The sequence below is a fragment of the Cyprinus carpio genome, chromosome B5 (genome assembly GCF_018340385.1).
Source record: "Cyprinus carpio isolate SPL01 chromosome B5, ASM1834038v1, whole genome shotgun sequence".
NCBI classification, from domain to species: Eukaryota; Metazoa; Chordata; class Actinopteri; order Cypriniformes; family Cyprinidae; genus Cyprinus; species Cyprinus carpio.
In genome coordinates this window covers 23,769,154-23,795,300 of record NC_056601.1, presented here as the reverse complement: position 1 = coordinate 23,795,300, position 26,147 = coordinate 23,769,154, and the positions used below count along the sequence as shown (strand labels likewise).

Below are 26,147 nucleotides of genomic sequence, written 5' to 3'. Positions count from 1 at the left end.
GAGACTGACCGGCCAGTCATCGATCTGGGCTGGTCATGCAAAAAATCGTCCTATTCTGAGCACTGGCCGGTCAATCGGTGCATCTCTAGTCTTTACATTAAAAATGTCTTAATTCTCACTTTTGATCAATTTAATACAACCTTGCTGAAAAAAAAAATCATACTGACCTTAAACATTTAAATATTAATAAACATTGAAATGAAATTATATCTTGAATATCTTATATCTCTCCCGTGTCAGGTTGTGGACAATACCTGACGGAACATCTCTGGGAAGTCGTAGACATAGGTGGTACCGAGGCTCTGGGCTTGGAAGCGTTTGGACTGCAGGAGGTCTTTAGTGACATAGGGTGTGTTGATGAGCATGCCATGAAGAGGACCCTGCTTGTCTCCATATGCCTGGAACATGATCTGATATGAGAGAGAGACAGAGGACAAAAGAGTCAGCAAGTCAAGCATAGGTAAAGAAACACAAACAACTATATATATATGTCTATAATTTTCCCCATGTCTAGACAAACAGATAACAGTTGGCCAATGATACAAACAAACAAAACTGACAGTTGATGTTACAATGACAAAAGATCACTTTGTAAAAATGTAAAAAAAAAAAAAATTAACTCAGCTGCATGAAAAGCTTTTTTACATTCGGATAGAAAAAGTCACCATATCACTGACAAATGAAACTAAATGGTGACTAGCACAATGACAAATCACTCAACGCCAGTGTCTGAAATAATATTAGTCCAACAACAAATTGTACAGTGCCATTTATGTTTGGACATGTGACTAAATTCATTTTTATCATGATAACAATAAATACCATAAATACCAAAATAATGCAGCTTATTAATCATTATACGTAATAGCATAAATATATACAATACAATTCAAAATATTGGGGTTAGTGGGTATTTTAAAGGAATTAACTGATTAATTGATCAACACTGATGACAAGAAATGGTTCTTGAGCACAAATTAATTTTAATAATGGCTAACAATTTAATAATTAATTTTTAAAAATGTTTCACAATATTATTGTTTTAATATATTATTAAATAAATGCTTCTTTCAAAAAAAAAATAAAAAATAAAAAAATCGACCAACCCCAAACTTTTGAACAGAAATGTATTTTAAATATTTTTTATGATTTAAAATTTTTTATCTAATAAATGACTGAAAGCAGACATACTGTGTATATTTTTTACATATTTATATATTTTACATATTATGTACATATTTTCACATATGTTATATATTAGACAAATATATAAAAATAAATCTACATACTGCATGAAAGGGTGTTGAATTTGAAAAAGATAAAATATAAGAAAAAATATAAGATTTTTTTTTTGGTCACTGTGTAATTTGCATAACTGCCATTTGTATTATTTTCTAGCTTTTACTTCACTAATTTTCAAAAATGTATAATAAACAAATGTAAAGAATGTGTGTCCAAACTTTTCACTGATTGTGTTTTTGCTACTGACAGAAAATTAACATATTATTAACAAACAATGAGGGATTCAGTTTTAGCTGTCTGCATATAATATGTGTTTGTGTTAATGAGAGACACGTGAGCCCCACCTGTCGGTCTTTGTGCCCCACCTGTCCTGTACGGGAGTCTGTGACCTCCTTGTACAGGCTGATGTCCAGGTAGTAGCCACTCTCATTGGTCAGGAAGAGGCGGATGGGGATCTGTTTGCCAGTGGGTGTCAGTCGGATGTTAATCTTCAGCTCGGCTTGGAGCACACGGAGCTTCCAGAGACGACTCCCGTAGCGCATGACCATGGAGCGCACAGATTCCTCAATCTAATGAGAACACAAGAGCTCAAAACACATGCAGATATGTACCTTCCTGAAAGAAAAATCCATTGAAACTCATTAAAACCTTAGAAGGGTCCATGATGACGGTTGGGACAAAATTGAGGAAGATGTGATTGCAGTCAGTGCGCACTGTGGTGTTGTTGAAAGCCACTTCCAGCTCATCCATGGCCTCCAGCAGCAAACGCTCTGCCTCATTGTGCAGGTACTCAAACGACGCTTCCTACACGGTGGGGAACCATACAGTGTCACACATATAACCAAGTTTATGGATGCAACCACAGAGATGCTCCTACCTTGGTGACCAAGTCCGAGTGGCGGATGATGGCCCGCACAAAGAAGCGGTAATCTGTGACCTCAGCGCCCACTTCCACGCGGGCAGCTCCCAAGTACAGGTGCATCTTATGGTTGGCACAGGGGATGGCCGTCAGTGCAAAGTTACGCATGCGGTTGAGCTCCAGCTGGAAAGCCAAGGCAGGTTCCAAGTGCCTGTAGATACGGTCTTCCTCAAACTAGAAAAAAAAAAAAAAAAGAACTGACAAAATTGCCAAAAACTCCTTTGTCAGACAAATTTAAACGACTATGAAAATGAACTCGGAGAAAAATTCTACAAAACATTTATATTATATTATATTATATTATATTATATTTATTATAATTATATTATATATATTATATTATAGTATATATAGATATTAATTATATTATATTATATTATATTATATTATATTATATTATATTATATTATATTAAGGTCTGTCAGTCGATTACAATTTTTAATCTAATTAATTAAATGATGCGTTGAATAATTAACCTAATTAAATCGCAAAATAAATTTGATTGTGAAAATACCCACAAAAGATTCAAGCTATTTTTGTGTTAAATGAGTAAGTATCAAGTAGACATTACACACTGTAGCTATAGAAAGAAATATTTTATTGGAATCAACAAAATTTCAAGCAAAATTTAAAGGGCCAGTGCATTAACTGTGTTAAAATATTTTAATCACATTATTTTTCATAACTAATTAATTAAGTTAATGCATTAAACTGACAGCCCTAATTACATTATATTATATTATATTATTTATTTTCACTAACCATGACAGATTTGTGTTCGGAATCTGTGTACAAATGATTTTCATATTACAATTCATCAATACATTTTGTATTAAATTTTCTACTTTCAGAAAAAAGGTAGAGGAAAGGTACAAGTTACAAGGAAAGGTACAATAATCCACAAAAATTATTAGTGAATGAGACCCATTTTATTTCACAATACCATTTGTAGCTGCTTGTATAGCAGAAACACAAAATGAAGCAAGGATGAACTAAACAAGGTATTTCCCCCACACTTACATTAGTTAGCTAAGTATTAGTTTCTGCTGTGGTACTGAAATTATCTATTTCACTAATGTGGAAAAGAAAATGACTCATAAATTTGTGTTAATACTGTCAATCATGTTTACAAAAATAATTAATTTTATAATTGATTAAGATTTTTGCCATAATCGAGCAACCCTAAAAAGTCTGATCATGAAAAGGCACAATTTTACTAATAACAATAGTAATAAGATTTAATAAAATAGAAAATATAAATGGAACGAAATTGCTCATTTTAAACTTAGAGAAAGTGAGTCTACAGAAGCAGAAAGTGCCCGTGAGCTATAATAGCAGGCTAGATTTAGTAAATGTAGGTAATCACAGCTGCTAATGGATGTCATCCCTCTCAAATGAGACAAATAATTAAAAAGTTCATTAATGTAATGAGCTTTGCTGGAACCATTTTAGCAAACTATCAGGGCTGAAGGAAGCCAGAGAAACGCCATTGATCACGATGGAGTGACTTGCACAGCAAAGGCAAGAAATGCAGGAATATAACAGCTTTTTTCCCCCTTCCTCTTCATTTCCCCTTTGTATATCACCCCTAAACATAAAGCTGCTGATGAATTTAATGAACACTTGCATTTAAAAGTGTTACAGTTTATTGCGCCTGTCACTGGTAGTCTTGTGTAAAACATAACTCACCTTGCCTCGAGCTCGAAAAGTGAAAAATTTGGGGAATTCTCTCTGTGAAATAAAGACATTATACATTAACCGTGAAATAGCATTGCATTCTGTACATGTCAACACCGATCAGGAAGAACATACCAATATTAATGGTACAGTATATCGTATTCATTATTACAGAACAGGTTTTTGTACATTTGAAAGACTGAACAGTCTTATAATTAAGTCTGTAACTTAATTAAGAGACCATTTATAATGGCTCTGTTCCAAAACCTATGAGTCAAAATGTTAATAATAATTAAAAAATTCAATATTTCCGATAATATTACATTTATGCAAATATATTTATATTTTATTATATAAAACAAATAATACTGACTTACATAGCCACTTTTTTTCCAATTTGGATTCAATTATTTAATTTCAAAGATAATTTGTACATATCCAATATTTCTATTCAGGGACTTTTAGAGACATTGATATACAGTGTGAAATTATTGGCAATCAATTTGATTGATTAATCAGCATATCATGCAATAAATATGATTGCAGCTTTTAAATCAAATGACTGCCTGAATTTTCCTACGTAGGAGTATTGTCATTAGGTTAAGCAACATGCTAACATCCAAGACGGTGAACATGATAACCAAGAAATGTCAATCAAAAATACAGTCTATTTCAATCAATACTTAGAACTACTAAATTAAAAGTCTAATTAAAATTTAACTGTATGCACCATGTATTATACATTTAGTGTAGGAGTATTGTGTCATTAGCTTAGCAACACATAACATTCATCTCTACCAGAATCACCAGTGAGCTAAAGCTAAATTTCCCATACATTTCAGACAAGTAGTGTTACTGGAGTGGCCTGCATGGTAGTCTATGTAGAGAGCTTCAGTTCAGTCACTTGTGAGGTCTATTTTAGTTAAGATGCTTCCTAAGAAAGTAGCTGCCTACAGAGAGTGAGGCACCTCGATAGGTTGTGAAACAGAGCCAATGCCTCAGACATTTCACAACTACTTACATGGAACCTCTGGTCCACCTCACAGTTGACTTGCTTCCTGAAATCCTGTTAATAATGGCATCAAGAGCAAAAGGGGAAAAGACACATGCAGTGGGTGTAACAGATTTGAGATCAGTTACTAAGAATTGCAGATATTCAAATGAACATTCAATTGATTAAAGATTATTGTTGAAATTCGATTTAGAAGGAGTGAAAGAGCGGAAACATGCTCAAATGTCATTTTGAAAGCATACCTTCTGAGCGACCAAAAAGGTAATTCTTCGGATGCCGTGCTCAAATAGCAGAGATTTCTGTGGTAAAAATTATGCAAGTATAAAATTAATACACTGACAGTTAAACATTTTTGTTCAAAACAGTCATTACATAGAGAACAGAACTCGGTTTCACCTTAGACTGGGTAAACTCGCGGAACATGGCTGCTAGACCATCATCATCAATGTCACTGTCTGTCTTTATGGCCACATTAAGGATATGAATTGGCTCATCTTGAATGCTCTGTAGTAAGAAAAAACACAATATAAACTATGCATAGAAAACAACGATATTCCAAATAATAGCTTCATTGCACCTTTTTACATCTATCTTTTTACAGACATTTTGTGTGTAGTTTGTGAATCATTTGCACATTTATGTTTAAACAACATGTAAAAGTGATTTTTGCATAACAGGTGCCCTTCAATGTCTTAATTGAATGTCAATCTTATTTTCCTTTTTTTGACAGGTTCAAAGAATAAAAGGTTCACCTTGTTGTCCTCCTCTCCATACAGCACAGGGTTGCCCCCCTCAGGAAAGGTTGGAGTAGAAGGGGGTGAGTCTGAGAAACAGCTCAACACATCTTTAATGTTCCTGTGATAACAGTCACATTAGACACACAGACAGCAAATGTATGTACATTAAGAAAACTGCTATAACAGACAACATTAAATGCCATTCTCAATACGGCACATTACAGGTTTAAATGTATTTCTGATTTCTGACACAACAATCAGCGTTATGCGGATCTAGATGAGATTTGATAGGTCTGCAACACAGGTTTCGGTATTAATAAAAACTGATATTTAGAAAATGAATTACTGATATAGTAACACTACAAAATATATAACATTGTAAATAGTGCTAGTGATTTTATTGACACTCCAACATAGTTACTGTACATAGCTATTGGTAAATGTTATTATTTTATAAAAGATTATTAAAAACATTTTTATTGAAGTTTTTATGTGTCGAGATATGACAGTGGTGTTAAACTTTGTACTGACACCTACTGGTGTGAATGAAACATCCCGCAACTAGGAGGTAGGTAATAACAATAGAAGGTAACAAAAATTAAATAAGTAGTATTTGGCTGGTCATATGATCTCAGCATGTCCCCAAGAGAGCGTCCCATACTAATGTTGAACGAATCATCTAGCTTCAGACAATCTGGCTTCTTCTCTATTAATGTGAGTGTTTTAAACATTTTACAAAAAATCTCAGTTTATTTGTGGATTAAACCTTCCCTGCAGATTGTGCAGAGTACAATCAGGGGCAATTAATAAGCAAATAAATAGGAATAATTTAGATTTCATGAACACCTTTCCAATTACTGTAGAGACACACTAACCTGGTGAACTCCTGGAAGGAGCGGAAGGAAACCATGGCACCCATACGCTGACAGGGCGGGGTGAAGGAGGTGTCCAGGAGCACATCACTAACGCTGGCCACGTGGACCATGCCATAGTGGTTCAAGTTAGAGGAGAAGGACATTCTGAGAGAACAACACAACCGCACAAATAAAAGGACATGTTATTAATGCAGCCGCATATACCTAACCTCTCAAAAATGTGTTAGACCACCCCAGGAGAAAGATCAAATCATCACCATCACACATCGGTCTGGATCAGAGGAGTGAATAGAAGCAGCATCGCCTCCTCACAACTGAATGTGAATACACACTTACGTGTAACATCTGAATGTAATAAAAGGGTTGCCAGTTGTCAGGAGGCAAGTAAACCAGATGTTAAAGGAAAAAATTGTTATGACTGAAACTTCACTGTATGGGTGAATTCATGCATTCACATTCATTTATTTATATTCATGGTGGAGGTACAGGTTAGTTAAGAATATTCCAGGTTAAACATAATCTAGCTGCGACCTGCTGTTTACCATGTCATTATTACCATAATTTTTGGTCACCCCTCCATTTGTAGCAACAAAAGAAATGGGTTCATCATGACACATTTACATTGGAAGTCTATTGGGCATGTTGCCAAAATAGAGGTTCTTAAACGGGTCTCTGAAAAATTTTTGTCTTCTCATAGTTAAGATATTAATGAAAATTGTTTAACAAAACCTAAGGTTTAGATGTAACATTTGATTACAATTTCATTCTGCTTTCTAAAATAAGAAATAGTGAAATTAACTGATAATTCTATTTTCTTGACAGGACTACTTTTTAACCATGGAGCCATGCACACAATTGAACTAACTTAAAAGGGAATAAACTAGTACAACGTGATTTATGTTTATTTAGTTATTAAAGTTAAGTTTGCCAGTTCCCGCTTCCATCTTCCCTGAGTCTTGAACTTTGTTATGTACATATATGCATCCTGGCGACCCATGCGACTGAATTTATTTCTGGTACACTTTATTGCAAGCGCATTATTATAATGCATTTTTTCCTGATTTTAAAAACGAGGGACTGGAAGTCAAAATGATTTCCAGTGGAGTTGATTTTAAGTTATATTTAACCCAGAATATTCCTTTAATAACACCCATAATTGCATAGCTTAATCAGCACATCTACCAGAAATGGTCAAAATTTCAGGAGGTGCCAAGTATCCTGTTCAGTGTTAGTATTGACAGCAATCTCTTGCCCATTAAGACTAATTAAAAGATTCACACCTAGATATCATTAAGAAAACTGTGCATAGATTATTCTTGACTGATTAAACCCTCTCTGTGATTAAACCCTGTAGTCTGTCCTGCTCTACCTGTCCTCATTCTCAGCAGACTCACTAGCTGCCCCTGTGGCAGCACTAGCGTCAGCTGTGATATCTGGAAGTTTGTAGTCCTGTGGGACAGACAGTTTCCTGGGAGGACAATCACATCAAACAAACATACAAACAGCAGATTTAATTGCCACTATTATGTAGCTAATTCAAAACCAGTATGAAGTCTAAACAATTTCACTTGACATATTATGGGAGTGTCTTCATTTGTATGCGCACACACAATGATATCATTTCAGACAGATCCACACACATTTGTGTTGAGAGTGGTGCAATAAGCCATGCAAATTAGTTTGTATTTACTGAGATCAACAAAATAAAGCGCCAAGGAAGAGCTGTTTTCAATAAAACACAAACTTGCACGCATAATATAAAAATATTTAAAGGCACACAAAAGCGTTGATCATTAGATCCATTCAGTAGGTTGCAAATGCATTTCATCCAAGGTTGTTTATGTCTTAAAATATGAATATACATATACATATACAAATATACATATACAAATACATCTTTTATACATTGGTTATGCTTGAATACTCTGCATATTCATATGGTATTAATGCAAATTATACTGACTACTATTTAAAATGTATGTGTTTGACCATGCTGATTTTCTATTCCAAGTCTAGATTTTGGTTTACGGAAGAAAAAATGTGTACTATACCTGTTTAGAGTGGGGATGTTCCCTCTGCAATCAAACAACATTGATTACTGATTGGTTAGTGTCAGGCATCAATGGGAGGGGTCAGTCAGACATCAGAAGTGTGTGGCCCTTTAACATATCTGACCAGCAGATTGCTGCTAATAGGAAGTGGCTTAAAGACAATTGTGTTGCATTTGTTTAATTGAATTAAACAAGTGTCTCAAATGAGTCTCAAGTGATTTTTTTGGTCAGTTTATAAATGCATATCTGACCGTCTCTGATCATTTGAGGACAAGTCCCTATCAAGAACACATCCTGGTCACATTTTACTCCAAAATCAAATGGAAGAAACAATAAATTATATTTTGCTTTAAGAAAATGTAGGCTGTTTTAGGAGCTTTAAAACTTTTTTGCACTGTGAGATTTTTTTTTTTTTTTTTAAATCTGCTTAATTAAGCACATTTTCCTCTTTTCTCATTACTACACCAACGGTTTTGAATAATAATAAAACAATAAAACAATAAAAATAATTACATGTTATTATTAGAACAGAATTACTGTATTATTGTAGTAATGAACATCTACAATATTGAGAATAATGTAAATTGCTAATAAGCCTAGAAGTAAAATGTATTGCATAATGAGAATTTGGAGGTGGAATTATGTACAAATGCAAAAAATCTTAAAGGTCCTAAAGTTAATTTTTAATGCAAAAATAGGGGTGCACAATAAAATAAGTTGCATTTTAAAATATACTGAATAGTAAATGGTTAGTTTCAATTCTTTCAAAATATTTTTTTGCATTAAAGTGCAGTTAATTAAGTTGATATCAACACGAATAATTTAATAACACTTTTAAAAAGTAATTTTTAGATTATCTTAATCATTTTAATTATTTTGTATGATTTTATTTTACTTGTCTTTTTGTCCATTTAATAAATTACTGGCCATATCATCAAAATAAATATTGGCTTATCTGACTGAATTTTAATATTGGCACACCCCTACATGAAATATAATTTATTTGTTGTTTTTTTCCCTTTGATTTTAGGGCTTTAAATTTTTGACCAGGTCATGGTTTTGTGAGATTCTTCCACTGAGAAACTAAGCCACACATTTCACAAATGACCGCCCCTCCCTCACATGCAACAATTCAGCTCTTAAAAAACTGCAGTAAATGCAGCCAAAATCTCTTTCATGTACTTTAGCACAGTACAATGCATAAGCCACTCAGTTTACACAAATCACAGGTAAAGCAGCTGGAAAAGCACATGCTAGGAGCTGGGAGTATTGGAGAGGAAAAAAGGTAATATACAAGTAAATATGACTAAATGCACAAAAAAAAAATGCTCTGCTTGCATCAGAAGAGGCTACACTGAATCAGATCACATGCATGAATCAGCACAGAATAAAAAACAAACAAAAAAAAAAACAATAGCAAGAAGTGTGAGCTGGTAGACGGCCAATCAGAACATTCACTAAGCATATCCTATTGGTCACATTCTTTTGGTTTTCACCTGAAACACACGGATGTTGCCCGCACAGATGAGAGACACCTTAAAGAAGAACTTTTTTTGGCCCGGTGATTTAGACCCTGTCACTTTCTAATCCTACTTCATACAAACCTTCTGATCACAGCAGACACTAAATCAGTGGCATAGATTGTGCACAAATAGAGCATTTTATAGGTGTGAGGGGAAGTGGATTGTGGCACAGTGGAGGAGAATTTGTGTCGCAAACAACCAGAAGCTTTTATTTATGCAGAGAATTCAAACACACATTTGCCCCAGTCAGGGGCAATGTTTTGATATGCTCCTCCACAGTCCCAGCGAGGGGTGGGAGACATGGGGGAAGCAGGGGTGCGGTACATCTTGAGGTACCTGTTGGGGTGGGATGTGGGCAGCATGAACTGGAACTCCACGATGCAGGTGTTGTCCTTCAGCTGACGGTGCTGGACGCTGTTGAGTTCATAAGCGATATAAGCTCTACGAACATACACCTGAGAAATGAGAATGAGAATCATGTTCTTAAAAAGACAAAAATAAACACTTAATTTCTTGGATAAATGTAAAATGACACAGTCTTACCTCTAGAGCAGCCATCCGTACCACCTGATTACTGTGGTAAAAGAAATTTGGCAGCACATCAAAGATGGATGTTTCTGATAGGATCAGTTTCTAGAAAAAGAAAAAAAAAATCAAGAAAGGTATCAATAACTTTAGATTTCATGAACACCTGGAATCTGGAATCTGAGGGTGCAAAAAAAAAATCTAAATACTGAGAAAATCGTCTTTAAAGTTGTCCAAATTAAATTCTTAGCAATGCATATTACTAATCAAAAATTAAGGTAGGAAATTTACTGAATATCTTCATGGAACATGATTATTACTTAATATCCTAATGATTTTTGGCATAAAAGAAAAATCAATAATTTTGACCCATACAATGTATTGTTGGCTATTGCTACAAATATATCTGTGCGACTTATAACTGGTTTTGTGGTCCAGGGTCACATATTTTAAAATGCAATTTATTCCTGTGATGATAAAGATGTATTTTCTTCAGCCATTTTTCTATTGTTTAGTGTCATGTGATCTTTTTTTTTTTTTAAGGATTCTTTGATAAATAGAAAGTTCAAAAGAACCGCATTTATTTGTTTGCACAACTAGTTGAATGAATTAAACAATAAACTGAAGTCACTATTAATTTACATTTAAATAATCAGAATTCATCACATTATTATTAAACGTACTTATAAGGTTACAAAACTGTGTTACAGTACCTACATGGCTCGTTCATTTTATATAACTATAATAGTACATTACAAAACAATATAATAAAGTGTAAAGTGTGTTTTAAATAATTTAACATTACTGAACTTATGAAAGTACGTCTGGAGAAAAATTTATTCTGCATATCAGGGAATAATTAATTAGCTCACGTTGATGTAATTAATGTAACCATTTACATTTTTACATAAAACAAGTCTATTAAAATGAATTGCAACTGCCATTCTAATTAATTTTTTTACACATTTCTGTTAACAAATTCAATTCAATTCAAATTTCTCATATGCAAATAAATGGGAGTCATTTATTAAATTGTCAAGTGTAAATAAAGAGGCAAAAAGCTGTCTAGCAGATGGCACTATAGAGCAGTCATCAGACATCCAACAGGTCATACCTGCAGGTTTTCAATGCAGAACTGATGCCCGTACATGTCGATAGCAGACAGAAAGATGGATTCCACCTGATTGTGTCGTAGCTCGTATGACGGAAGGTGCGAGGCAATGAGAACCTGCCGTGCCCGCAGCGCCACCTTGGCATTAGTGGTCTTGCTGAGCTGTGTGAGTTCTGTGAGTATTGCCATGAGCTCGTCTGTCAGAGTAGGGTCTCGTCCACACAGCTGATCCTACAGAGAGAAGTTAAGAACATTTTGATCCTGAGTAGACTGGAGTCACAGACTAAATATAAACACGCTTTTATTACATCTTGACTGTTATTACATTGGGCAATTGCAATCTACAAGATGGCCAATTATATATAAAAAATATATGTAAAATTATAAAATTCTTCTCTCTGTTTGAAAATTGTGACTGTGCACTCACAATCAACATGGTGACCAGAGAGTTCTTCTTTGTGACTTGTGCATGAGAGAATATGTAGTTGAGCACATTGGCCATGTCCCCTTTGTTTTCCTCTCGTAGTGCAAACACACACTTTTCATAGTGACCTGGGAATAATATACAAGCACAAATACACAAATGAATAGTAAATTAATTCATACAAAAAAAAAAAAAAAAAAAAAACGGGGAATAGAAAAAGCAAACATTCTTAAATGCATTAAATTAAAGTTAACATTTTATACAAATACCTTATGTGCAATTTTAGTAGTATTTACATTCTATTATAATATTTATTCATATTTTGGATTAGCTTTTATTTTTATACTATTAGTTTAGTTTAGGTTTTAGTAAATTTGTTATGTGTTTTTGTCCTTTTTTTAATATTTATATAGTTTTATATTTCTATACTGCTTTAATTTTAGTATTTCAACTTAAACTTATTTATTTTTTTCAGTTAATGGCCAAAGCAACATTTTTTTATTTTCATAATTCAAGAGTTTTAAAATTTTCATTGCATACTTCATTTATATTTTATTTTATTTTAGCTGTACTTCAATCACCAAAAAATGATTTTTAATAGCTGTAGATTTAGTTAACAATAACATCACTGGCAATTATCAGAAAAATTATTTTAAAAAAAAGAAGTTATCATAACTGGCAATTATCAGAAAAATTATTTAAAAAAATTTTTTTGTTCTATTTCCTATTCTACATTTAGAAAATGTTATTTCATTACTTTACATTATTCACATATTGGATTTTTTGTTCTATTTTCTATTTCTATTTAGTAAATAGTTTAATATTTTCATACACCAGTATGGATGAATCAGTGTTGCACTGCCATCCTGTGGTCACACATTAAAATAAAATAATGCCACATCCTAAGTATGCAGTGATATCTCATAATTTTATGGGCATATAGGAAGCCTTACCATGTTGAAACTGAACTTCCACTCTTAAATACTGCCTGAGGAGGTCCATCACCACCGCCTTCATATGCCCTCTGATGCCACTGCGGTACCTGGGTACACAACACACAAGCAGGCAAGTTAACCTGTGTTTGTGATGGTGTGTGTACATACAAGTTTTGGTTGTCTGAACGATTGACTAACTTCTGAACCAGCTGTACAATGCTCTGCGTGTTCATGAAGAAGACTTCTCTTTCGGACTTCCTGTTCAGCGTGGCAGCATGACTGTCCAGTGTATTGGCAATCTGACATGAAAATTTGACAACATTTATAAACAATGGTCACAGTCTCGTAGCTTCAGAAAGACGAAAGAAGTAGCACCTGCTGACTGGGAAACTGGCAGAGGACAGAGGTGATGTTGCTGGCATACTGAGCCATTTCTTTTTTGATAGACTTTTCTACAGCAGGAGGGATCCGGCCTGAAACGCTCGTCATGATGTCCTGAAGCTCCAGCAGGGGCAGAGAGGGGTCCCTCAGAGTCTTCATCAGACGCTCCACCCATTCTTTCAGCTGTGACACACACACAAATCATAACACCTTTTCACAACAAGCCTACCCTAGTAAAAAAAGTAATACATTTTAATTGCAATAGTTCCACTTTAGCTCAATCAAACGTACTTCAGTTTATCTTTAGTTGGACTTCAGCACTATTTCCACACAATTAAAGTGCATAAAGTACAAAATTAGTTGTTTGAATTTAGCAGACTTGACAGGTATACCACTTTAGTAAACCAAAAGTATAATTTTTATTAAGCACATAAATATATAAATGTATTTGTAGTATACTTAGCACAAAATAAATGTATTTCAAATGCATTTAAGAATCTTTATTTTTCATTAGGGTATTTTGTGATCTTTTTTTTTTTCACAGAAAATAAGTACATGACAATTACATATTTATTTGTCATCTAATAATGAAACTAAGGGTGGTCACAATTATTATTATTATTATTAAGAAGAAGAAGAACAGTTTCTTAACATTACTTTGTTCAATTATATATTTTTTTCAACTTATTTAATGGTTACTATTCTACCATCAATATCAGCAGTCACTTGTGCATTTGTCATTTCATTATTTATTCATTACTTTTAATATTTTTAATGAATGAAAGTAGCAAAAATGTGTCCACATTGGTCACAACCCCCACCCCCCTAAATTATGCAGCTTTTAAACCTATGATTCTCAACCAAATGCTTGGGCCTCAGCAAACTTCCAATCAAAATAACCTATTTTTTAAAAAACGTTTAAGAACAGCTACTATGAAGTCCTATAATGTGGAGGAAGGGCTTCATTGGTTACAGGTGTTTTCATTATCAAGGAGCTGTTTATAATCGGTTTTCTCACTTTGCCACTGAAGAAGGGCTCTGGCAGACAGTAGCCATTCATTATGTGCACTAGGTGATCCAGAGTGCTGTGGAAGACTCTGTGAAGCTTCTCTCCCCTGAGAGCCACGGACTGAACACTGGGTAATGTTCCTGTAAACAGCTCCGCCTGAAACAGACACACTCATTTTAAAAACTTAACCATCTAATTTTTGTAACTTCTGAAAGCGAAGCTAACACAACACACATTTATCACATGTAACACATGCATATACTGTACCTGCTGTACTCTGCTGGGATCGTCCAGCTGCAGTTTGCCGATGATACAGCCCGGCTCCAGCACTGCACCTGCTCTCTTCACATAGTGAATACAACCAGACTCAGAGGCCGTCAGGGTCATCACCATCTTCATCACCTACAAGACAAAACATAATGTTTAGAATGAGGCAAACAAAGAAAATTCATACCAGTCTTGCGTAGCCAAAGTTCTTACCATCACAATTCACTTTGCAACTTATTTTAGCTAAGAACTGCACACTTAGACAGGAAGGGCTTGTATAATTGACATGTAAAAGAAACTACAGCACAAATCACATTTTTAGACAATTAGAAGAAAAAAAATCTAAGTGCAAATTAAGATAAAACATAATTTTATGAAAAAAAAAAAAAGTGGCACCCTGACTTCTAGAAATTAGGTAAAGCTTACACACCTCGATTTCTGCATAACACTGTCCAGCAAACACGTGTCCACCATCCTCCACAGTATACTGGATGAGTTTCCCAGCAGATGGTGAGCGCAGGAGTGAAGGATCATTCTCTTTTTCAAACACACATGTCTTGTTACCAATAATGATGCGATACCTAAAGAATAAAATAAAATGCATACTCAAATGATTTTCTACAAGTAACTATTTTTGTCAGAAACTTTTTACCATCTCTTAAGTACGTATCTGTACTGGTATCAGTAATACTGGCCTGCACTGATAGTATTTAGTAAAAAGATGCCAATAACAAATTAAAATACAGTCTTTATGCTGTTTCCGTGTTAATTTGGTGTGAAAATGTATATATATACAATGAAAAGAGATGAGTCAAAAGAGACTGTCAGGGATTCAGCATTCCGGATAGGGGTGGGAATATTATTCTACCAGCCAGGAATGGCGAACGAGAATGTTCTGGAAAGTGATTTTGAGCCTCTCTGTGATGGGCCACGAGGCGTTGCTCACTAGCGGATCTCAGACTCAGATATAGATATAGATATATAGATATATATATATATATATATATATATTATTTATAATTAGATATTCAGAAATATATTAAACTTTATATTATAACATTATTAACATAACATATATATATATAATATATATATATCGATGTTTAATTTAATTTATTAAAAGTAACATATCAAACATTAACATTAAAAAAGTGAGATGCATTATTAACATTAACATTATTAAAAGTACATACTGAGTGACTGATACTATCTTTGTTATGGAATACACTAGTTGGTTCGCATTGAGTTCACAATTTTAATGTACGTTTCTTTTAATTTAGTTTCAAGATCTGAGGTAAACTATCAATTGTTGCTTACAGCATGGCTATGAAGGCCATGAAAAATTATATTCAATTCGCACATTAGACACTTTTAACATTGAATAAAGCACATAATGAGTACCTTTATCAGTGTTATAGTTTGTATGTTGCTGTTCCAGCCGCATTGCACAGAAAATACAAACCGTTTCTAAAACAGAATCCTTGTCACTTGTCAAGAACCTGACAAAAACTCAGACTAACATTGAAAAGATACTTTTTATCGCACGTCGCGGCATCATGTCTGGTTAGGACATGGTGTTATAGATGGCATTCTCATTTTTAGTTCAAATAAAGGTATTTTTAATATTTAAACGTAGTTCTGGACTTGAAATGATGAATTAACACACTGAGCACCTTGAACACTCTCACATGAACAGCTCTCATAGCTCTCAAAATGTTCTTGTGTTTTCCATCAAATATTTACTCTCACAATCCTACCTGTCCACTTCCTCCTTCATGTAGGTAGTGTAGCTGCTGCCGTCATACGAGAGCAGCAGACCCCCATCGCTCAACCGATGAACATCCACCTCCGCCGAAGAGTTATTCATGATGACCACGTAAGAGTTAGGAGACTGTCTGGTCACCTTGAGAACATATTTGGTCCCCTCATAGATTAGCTCAACATCAACCGTGTTTAACAGCGTGTGTGCAGGTAAAACCTGCCCTCTACAGACACAAGAGAAAAGAGCAAAACATCCCATGACTGCAATAACTACTACATACAGTTTATGCTTAGTAGTGCTGGGTTGACAACTCATTTATCAATTTTAATTTTAATTGTTCAGATATAGATTCTTAAACTCCAAAATCATTATTTTCAAAATCGGTCTATGCTATCGAATTGATACTTGAACAAATCATATTACTTTAAAATGCATTGCTTGACCAAAACATTACTTGTAGCACACCTCCCATCCAATAATTGCAATAAGCTTTGTTGTTTATGCTATCAAATAAAGTCTTAGCTTTCAAATTTTTGTGGTTTGTTACCTTTCCAGTGAATGCAGGAAATTGGACACACTGTTTCTGAGGTTGACATCAGCCACATGCAGAGCTCCACTCACTACACCCAGCATAGTGTCAGGACGCTCGGCCTAGACACACACACAGATTTATAATGATGTGTCTGAATGGTAATTCATATGGTGAACTCAATATAGAGAATTATATTTGAGCACCAGACAGGTGTTAGAGATTGATTTGGATTAATATGGGAGGAAGTAATAGGAGTGTTGTTCATAGGTGTTGTGTTGTGTGATGAGGGTTGTTTTTTGTAGTTGCTTCTTCTTTTATGTGATTATTTTGTGCAGACATGTTTTGTTGCTATTGTGCTGGAAACTTTCTGTTTCTAGCAGCTTTATAAGATACTCCACTGTAGTCCTGAAGTCTCCTCTGATGGACAGTTCCTTGAGGGCCACCACCATGTTTCTAAGATGACACATACAGCAAAATAAAGAATATTTCTCTTGTTATCCTTTTCTTAGTGACTAAATGCAGTCAAAAAGAAAAAGAAAAAAAAAAGGGTATGCATATTTTACAATAGCTTCCATGTGAAACCACATTGTAGTGGTGTAAGGTGATTGTGTAACAACTATTCTTCTGAAAAACAGATGGCTGGCAGTACTCACGAGATGGCCTCCTCACGGTTCTCTCCCCAGGAGAAGCAATGGCCAAACTGAGAGTCTGCAAACTCATGCAGACCTCCAGCAGCCGCCACACTGAAGTAGCCCCACACATTCTTGTTACTGCGGAAATTTAACTCCTGGACAGTTCCTGAGCTGGGCTTAAAGCCCTGACACACACAAATACCAGACAAAGCATCATCAGAAGTTGTTTAAATGGTAATTACTTTATCATTAATTACTAATATTTGCACCACTCCCACTCAAGAGTTTGAGGTCGGTAAGACAATGTTTTTAAGAGAAATCTTTTATGTTCAACAAGGCTGCATTTATTTTATAATAAAGCATTGCTGTTTTTACTTATAATGACGTAAAAACAGCAATACAGTTAATTTAATAATGTAATTTATTCCTGTGATTCCTTGAAAATAGTTGTGCTACTTATTGATATTTTTGAGGAAAACATTTTTTCAGGATTCTTTGATGAATAGAAAGTTCAAAAGAACAGCATTTTCCCCAGTATTCACATTTGATCAATTTAATGTATCTTTGCCGAAAAAAAAGTAGGATTTTTATTTCTTTCTCTCTTTCAAAAAAATAAATAAATAAAAATCTGGTAACTTTAGTTTAGGGACAAATTCTCACTATGAACTAGTTGTTTATTAGCACACATATTACTAGCATATTGGCTGTTTATTAGTACTTATAAAGCACATATTAATGTCTTATTTTGTACGAGCATATTTTAGATCCCTTAATCCTAGTACCTCATACCTAAACTTTAACTTTTCTTTCAAACACAGCAAATTAGGAGTTTATTTATGCAAAAGTTGTAGTTAATAGTGAGAATAGGTCCTTAAAATAAAGTGAACAAAAATCTTTCTAACCCCAAACTTTTGAACAGTAGAGTATATTACATTACGATCAAGTTTTCCCATGACATCAACTAAAAATATTCATCAAGGCTTCTTTACACAAAATAAATGTTGCACAAAATACATGTTCAGGTTTTTTCCACCCTCTCTGACCCTTAGAATTAAACAAGCCATTTTTTTGTTGCTGTGTCAGAGCTTTATCAAATTTCCTTTAACGCTTTAAATATTAGTCAGGATTACACACCTCATCTGGGTTCTCGCTAGTAATTCGAGCTGCAATTACATGACCTCGTGGAGAGGGGGTGGTGGAGAGTCCATCAAAGTCAATGGGGGAATCTCCCCATGGCTGCATCCCATACATCACCCTGATGTCTTTAATGCGGTGAAGTGGGATGCCCATAGCGATCTGAATGACAGAACATAAGTGTCACAAAATTACCAAAAACAAGTCAATTAAAAACAGCATTGTTTAATTTCACTGTTAAAGATTGCATCAAATTAAAAACAGTGCACATGCAGTTTCTATGATCTTCTGACTCTTTGACATGAGTAAAATATGCAGAAGAAGAGACATGAGTTCACATTTTTTCAATCATTATATATACTTTTCTACCTAATTTCTACACTCCCTTCGTTATGGAATTAATGAATGCTTCCCCATTGCGTTCCTCTCCCCCTGTTGCCCTTTTCAGTCTCTGCTTTTCTCTCTCCATCAATTTCCCTCATTCATCTGCAGCAGTCTTTGTGTGTTACATAAGCGTATTAACACCCTCTCCCACTCCCACTGGACCTATAGCACACTGGCCTCAGCCAAGTGACCTACATAGCAAAGACAGTGGTCACATGGTCAAGTGTCTGCCGCAAAGAATGTACTGTATTGTTCACTAGATGCTGCCAGTCTAGCGATTGTGGAGATCTGCGGCAAATTGGATTAGTACATGAAAATCTTACTAGTCCACCTTACATATATTAAGCAATATTTTGGTAAATACTAATTAAACACTACTGGCAGCATCTGTGGTCTGCTGATTATTACCACAAAAATAATATCTGTTAAAACAGTAAAAATGTAAAGCAATGTAGTTTCATTGAGGCAAATGTAACAGATGATTTTAAAATTAAGGTATTTAAAAGCAGAGGATGTTTAGTACTATAAGTCTGCTGTCACTTTAAGACCTGTACACATCTATTATACAGGCACACGTTTTTCTCTCAACTGTTTACTTTCACATTAGACATAACCAATCACATTAAATCACATGCAAATAATGTACTTTTGTGAATGAGAATAAGTGCAGTGTCCTGTGAGTGCAAAACATTAGTTCACATTTGATGTGAATGTATATTGCGTTGTACAGTATTTTGAGACAGAGGCACCAGAACTGATGGATTGTGCACTGTAGCATGATACTATGATATTTCTTTCAAAGCAGATCATGGAGACATTTAAAGCATCCACGATCAAAATTGTGAAATCACATGCCTACCTGGAATATTTATTTTAAAAAGGGCTGTCAATCGATTAAAATATTTGATTGCGATTGATCGCATGATTGTAACGAGTTAACTCGTGATTAAATCGCAACTTATTCACACATTTTTATCTGTTCTAAATGTATCTTAAATTAAGACTTTTCAAGATTTTAAAGGGGTGGTATTATGCTTTTTCACTTTTTCAACTTTAGTTAGTCTGTAATGTTGCTGTTTGAGCATAAAAAAAAGATCTGCAAAGTTGCAAAGCTCAAAGTCTAATTCAAGAGGAGATATTTTATTAAACAGAAATCACTTTTCAAAAACTACTAACGAATGACTCATTTGGACTACAACGCATATTTTCCGGGATTTGTGATATCACAAATATTGACAAATGGGACGAGACCTGGTTGAGCAGCACTAGAGAAGGCAACGAGTGTTATCACTATGTCAGAGACATGCTAGCTTTCCCAAGGCAGACGAACTTAGAGTGGTTACAATCATCCGGGTTTAAAAATCGCAGTCAAATTTATTTAATTTTGTTGCAATATTTACACTGAAGCTCATAGCAGGCACTATGGTAAGGGGCATGACATTTCCCAACCAGGCACTGAGTGCTGCCAATCACAACACACACTGGCCCAGCTAACCAATCACAGCACATTTCGTATTTCAGAATGCGGGCCTTCATTTGATACAGGAACTATTTGAGCCGTTCATGCCAGACTGGGGAGAGAGGTGTTGTAATAATGTAAAATATGTGAAAAAGAATGTGTTTTTCGAACAACCTAGTATAAGAGCCTGTTCTAGTACACCCCCAAAACAAAATCAAGATTTTTTGAAATAGTATAATAGTAGGACTTTTTTAATACTATAATCAATGTGAGTGTGCAAATATGAATGCTTCATGCAAATGTTTGTTTATTATAAGTGAAACCATAGTCAACATAGAGCATAAAGACTAGACATGTTTCAAAGGTCAGAGATGTTTTTCAAAGAACTTGTTCATGTCTGTCAGACACATAAAAAAAGAACATAGAAATACCAGGTTCCCATTTCTTCTCTTTCTTTGCACTGAGCAGTTTACTTACACAATCCTGTTTACATTTTCGCAGGACAGGGCAGCTCACTTCTTTTGAACATGCAAAATGTACATTTATTATTTATTATTACAATTGTTTGCCTCTCTGTGCCCACATACTGTATTTTGTGGAAGCTAAATTTTTAATAAAACGGTTTTCATTGATATATTTTACTCTTTCTGTTGTCAGACAACTGAATGAAAATTAAATAGTGACTGAAATGTGACCCATTAAGACATAAACAGCTCTCCCTTCCAAGATGTTAATCTGCACAAAAATCCTGATTTTTAATTGAGCCGTTGTCTGTAAATTTGAATACACATAAGAGAAAGACAATAGCTGTGCTGTGATTTCGGTTATACTTGCGTGTAAAATTAGAGAAGCAACATAATATCGATTTTAACTCAAAGTGCTGCTCCTCTGCAGCTTGCTGAACAGACAAGACACAGAGGTGTGTGCGCACACTGAGGAAAGTAAGACCTTGCGCCGCAGTACTGGCAAATCTCAAAAACTAATTTTGACAGCCCTAATTTTAAATAAATGTTTATTTAACCTGCAATATTCCTTTAAAACACAAATTCACATGCAGACCTGCAGTTGGGCCGCAGGCAGGTTAACATCAGCCACCATCTCAGTGCAAGGATGTTCCACTTGAAGACGAGGGTTGAGCTCTAGGAAATAAAAGCTGCCGTCTTGACTGTAGAGATATTCCACTGTACCTGCACTCACATAGCCCACCATCTTTGCCAAACTCACTGCGCACTGAAACAGAGAGATGCACAGTTCTTGTTTCTTTTCAATTAACCCGGTGTTTCATGATGGCATATACTGTACATTATTCATTAGTTTAGGAAACATTCGACGACTTCTGAATCTGATGCTCAGTGATCATGATAGTCAGTGATACCTTCTCCATATCCTCAAACACATCAGAGGTGGCAATAGTAGCCGGAGCTTCTTCAATGATTTTCTGATGTCTGCGCTGGACGGAGCAGTCGCGGCCGAACAGGGAGATGGCGTTACCATACTGATCAGCCAAAATCTGCACCTCCAGGTGGCGAGCATGTTTGGCCAATTGCATGACAAAGATCGGGGAACCTGGAACCTCAGCTTGAACCTGAGTAACAAGTAATGTGGTAAGTTTTGGAAAGTTAACGGGTGAATGAAATTGTAGTGTGGCAGTCAAGAACAACTCTGACCTGTCTGAAGAGGTTGGGAAAGTCTTCCGCACCAGTGACTTTCCGGATACCTTTTCCTCCTCCGCCTTCAGACGCCTTCACCATCACAGGGTAACCTATTTGTTCAGCCGCCTGTCAATCAAAACATGCTCTCTCACTGACTGGACTAAATTATGAATGCCACATTGTGCTTGATGTAAATGTGTAGTATACCTTCAGTCCAGCCTCCACATCATGTACACAGCCCTGCTCGTACAGCTCAGTAGGGACATTAATAATTCCTTTCTTCTGGTCATTCTCTGTCCACTCTACAGTCAGCCCTGTACAAACACACCATCACTGTCAAACACCAAACCCACAATCAAGATGGTAGTAAATGCTGGATAGAAATGGGTTCTGGTGGGTTTAGTACACCTGCATTTAAAAAAAAAAAATGAGCAGAGGGCAAAGTAAAGTCCCTTTTATGAGCTCTTTGTGAGTTCGCCGGTGGTTAAAAAAAGAAATGAAAAAAAAGTGCATCATTCAACCCGACCAATCAGATTGTGAATGTATGACTATGCCCTTAGGTTCAGTATCTTTAGGTTCAAAAATGCCAGTGTGAACACTAAGCGGACCAGGATCAAATATATTGTTTGTTTGTTTTTTGGTCCGGACTAAACTAACCAAGAGAACTGAAGTACAAGTGTGAATATACCCTAAAGCTCACATCTCTCATCTGAGTTTTTTTATATGGAAAATTTAAAATCAAGCTCACTTACAAATACTCTACCAACAAACACCAAAACACTCACTTACAAACACCAACAAACATTGGGAAATATAATCAAAAATAATATAAAAATTTTGGTCAAAAATGAATAATATTGCACATACAGTATATACACATTTTTATTTAAGTATGATTTAAAAGAACTGAAAAATAATACATCTTATTATAATTTCCAAAGAAATGGTGGTAGATCAAAAATGATTCGCTCGGTGCATCAGCATAAAAAGTTAATGTGAATCGGCTACAAGTTGGCATTTATATTGCGATGCATCATTTCTAACATATTTGCATCGGTAAAAAATTATTTATTTATATATAATTACTAGTGGATGCGCTATACTTTTAGGCCCAATCCCAATTGTACCCCTTAGCTCTTCCAGTTTCCCCTACCCCTCCATTTTTGCGCGTTCACGTGAAGGGGTATGGGTGTCTCGATTCTCTTTTGGTTAGAGGGGTAGGGGTAAAGGGGAAGGGCCAGTTAGCCATTTAAATGAAGATTTTTCAGGACCACACTTCAAATGAAGGGGTATGAATTACTGACAAGGTACGCAATATCGCATTCATTATCGAAGATGAATCGCCTTCGATAATGAACGCGATATTGCGTACCTTGTCAGTGATCTACGGCTCTGTCTATTAAATGCCGCTCCATTTGAAAGCAGGTGATGGAGATTTAGGGCTAATCAGGGAACCGGCTTTACTGACTAGATACGCATGATCATATCGTTAGATATATCGCCAAGCCCTACTCCCAAACAAAAACACACATGAACAGGACGGAGAAATTAGTGATCTCTTACGCAAACAGATGCATATGAGAACTAATGCGATCATCAGCAACAGAAATTGCTGTTTTATATCATCCACCTATATTCAAGTGTTGATAAAAAAAAGAATGCTTTAAGCTAGAATAAAACAGATTGTTTTTGTTTAAAAGTAGAGGCTCTGAGAAAAAATAGAATAGAATTGGGATTGGGCTTTATTATTTAGAAAGTGACCATTAATTTATATGTAGATTGATTTCTCCTCTCTAAACTGTTTCTCAAGCGCATTCTCTCATCAATGCTGTTGCGTGATTGTGATGCATCACAACACGATGGAGACCCGAGGAAAAGTGGGGATTAAAGTCCAAAACTTGACTTGAAATAACCTAACAAATAAATCGGGGCTAAAGCGGTTCCATAAATGACAAATTAAGTTCACACAATCTCACTAATTTGTGCACTCTTATTCTTAACCTGCCCTTAATGTCGATCATGGATCAAATCAAATCGATCCACAATCGCAAACAGCAAATATATCTGTGCTTTTTAATGCATTTGAGATGTTGTGTTTTCCTCAGTGCATAACTGACATGTCACAGGTATATTTTTTCATCAGTAAATGTCAGAAAGTCACGCAAACATATCCATCACAAAAATACATCACATCTGCTCAGCCTCAGCCTGATAATAGTTCAGTAAGTCAGATGTTTAACTAACCTGTTCCACTCCAGGGTAATGTGGGGATGCCAGCTGTCTGGGCCACAATAGAAGAGGCAATCTTATCCCCAAGAGCCCACATAGCCTGACTCGGTGGACCTAATGAAAGATACAAACCACTAAATTAAGAGCAGTACCATCACACTATGTGAATAATTTAATCAATGTGATATTGCAAGGTTTATTATAATAGCTGAGACTCACCCATGAAGGCAATGCCGTTCTTGTGCAGCAATTCAGGGAGTTTGGGGTTCTCAGAGGCATGACCCCAACCGGCCCATACAGCCTAAAGACAGGTACACTACATTTATGCATTCAGTAGTATACAATGCCAGGTTCATTAGACAACAAGATTAGAAAGCATGATAGAGAAGAGGAGAAATGCATAGAAGAAAAAAAGTGAAAGTAAAAAACAAGTTAAAAAAGATATACATACCATAATAACATATACATATATATATATACTATATTATATATATATATATATATATATATATATTATAATATATATATATATATATATCTATATATATATATATATATATATATATAGAGGGATTCCCTCTTCTTTTTTTGCCAGCTGAACCCTTTTGACATTTTATTTTCTTGAATTATATCTCTTGAAATTTTAGTCAAAAGATAATATCTCAAGATTTTTTTTAAATTAAGCATTCTATTTTATTTTATTTTGTATTGTTTTCTAATTATATTTCATCATATTTTACAATATATTGCATATAAATGGGATATGATAAGGATTTATCATAAGAAAAATAAATAAAAAATAATAATATAATATTGCTGCTCTGCTGAAACATCCATGCAAAAAGAATGTATTCACATAAGAATGTTTTTATATTATATTTTTAAACTCACATTACTGTTGTAAAACTACAACTGTGCTTAAAACAAAAACAATTATAATACTTAATAAATATAATAATGTTTTTATTTCACAATAAGTTATTTTATTAATGTCTTAAATTTCAAAATCATTTTATTTGCTCTAAACACCAGTCATCAACGCTCACATGCATTTACCTGAACGGGAATTCGTTTAGCTATGTCCAAAATGAGTTCCACATTAGCATAGTTGTTGTTGTTTGTCCCCCCTGGGACAGGTACATAGTGATCTGCCATCTTGATATACTCTGCAGACAGAATTATACACATGCTTACATAAGTATTTCATAGAGTACATTTGAGATTACAGGCCGGCCTATTCATAAATAATTTTAACCTCACTGATCCATTTCTATGCAAATTAGGCCAGGTCTGCACCGACAAAGCCTACTGACATAGTTTAAACAATGAAGAAAAGGATCAAGACATTCCTTGCTAAATACATTTGCCAGTTCACAGTCCAGCATTGTTTTTTACTGGATTACACCATGATACAGCCAGCAGCGGGGGAAGGTTTTCTCAAGCTATTTTTTAAGTATTATGATGTTACAGTTAAGCTCAACATTTTAAACACACCTGCATTGGCTTTGAGGTCCTCTGGGGTAACCATTACTACAAAACGTATGGCCCGTTCATTCCGAAACATTTCATAAGCCCAGCGACGAATGGAGCGCATGCACTTAACTGCAGCGATGCCATTGTTAGCAATGAGAACCTGTCACAACAAAATATGATATTCACAGCTGTAACCACACCA

At 35.0% G+C, this 26,147-nt stretch overlaps 1 protein-coding gene across 1 annotated transcript in view; it reads right to left on the bottom strand.

The window, feature by feature from the left end:
- acaca (acetyl-CoA carboxylase alpha) overlaps positions 1-26,147 on the bottom strand; it is a 53,011-nt gene that overhangs the window by 16,940 nt on the left and 9,924 nt on the right. Inside the window, 34 exon segments of the mRNA XM_042724983.1 lie at positions 255-410; positions 1,608-1,811; positions 1,891-2,046; positions 2,120-2,335; positions 3,851-3,892; positions 4,860-4,904; positions 5,093-5,149; positions 5,247-5,354; positions 5,603-5,705; positions 6,463-6,606; positions 8,514-8,537; positions 10,373-10,491; positions 10,580-10,669; positions 11,676-11,903; positions 12,100-12,224; positions 13,050-13,138; positions 13,230-13,330; positions 13,407-13,595; positions 14,431-14,577; positions 14,689-14,823; positions 15,119-15,269; positions 16,446-16,673; positions 16,998-17,133; positions 17,320-17,435; positions 17,636-17,799; positions 18,749-18,910; positions 21,651-21,821; positions 21,967-22,176; positions 22,259-22,369; positions 22,451-22,557; positions 24,488-24,586; positions 24,692-24,773; positions 25,529-25,638; positions 25,967-26,105. Coding sequence (XP_042580917.1) covers positions 255-410; positions 1,608-1,811; positions 1,891-2,046; positions 2,120-2,335; positions 3,851-3,892; positions 4,860-4,904; positions 5,093-5,149; positions 5,247-5,354; positions 5,603-5,705; positions 6,463-6,606; positions 8,514-8,537; positions 10,373-10,491; positions 10,580-10,669; positions 11,676-11,903; positions 12,100-12,224; positions 13,050-13,138; positions 13,230-13,330; positions 13,407-13,595; positions 14,431-14,577; positions 14,689-14,823; positions 15,119-15,269; positions 16,446-16,673; positions 16,998-17,133; positions 17,320-17,435; positions 17,636-17,799; positions 18,749-18,910; positions 21,651-21,821; positions 21,967-22,176; positions 22,259-22,369; positions 22,451-22,557; positions 24,488-24,586; positions 24,692-24,773; positions 25,529-25,638; positions 25,967-26,105 — 4,464 coding nt within the window.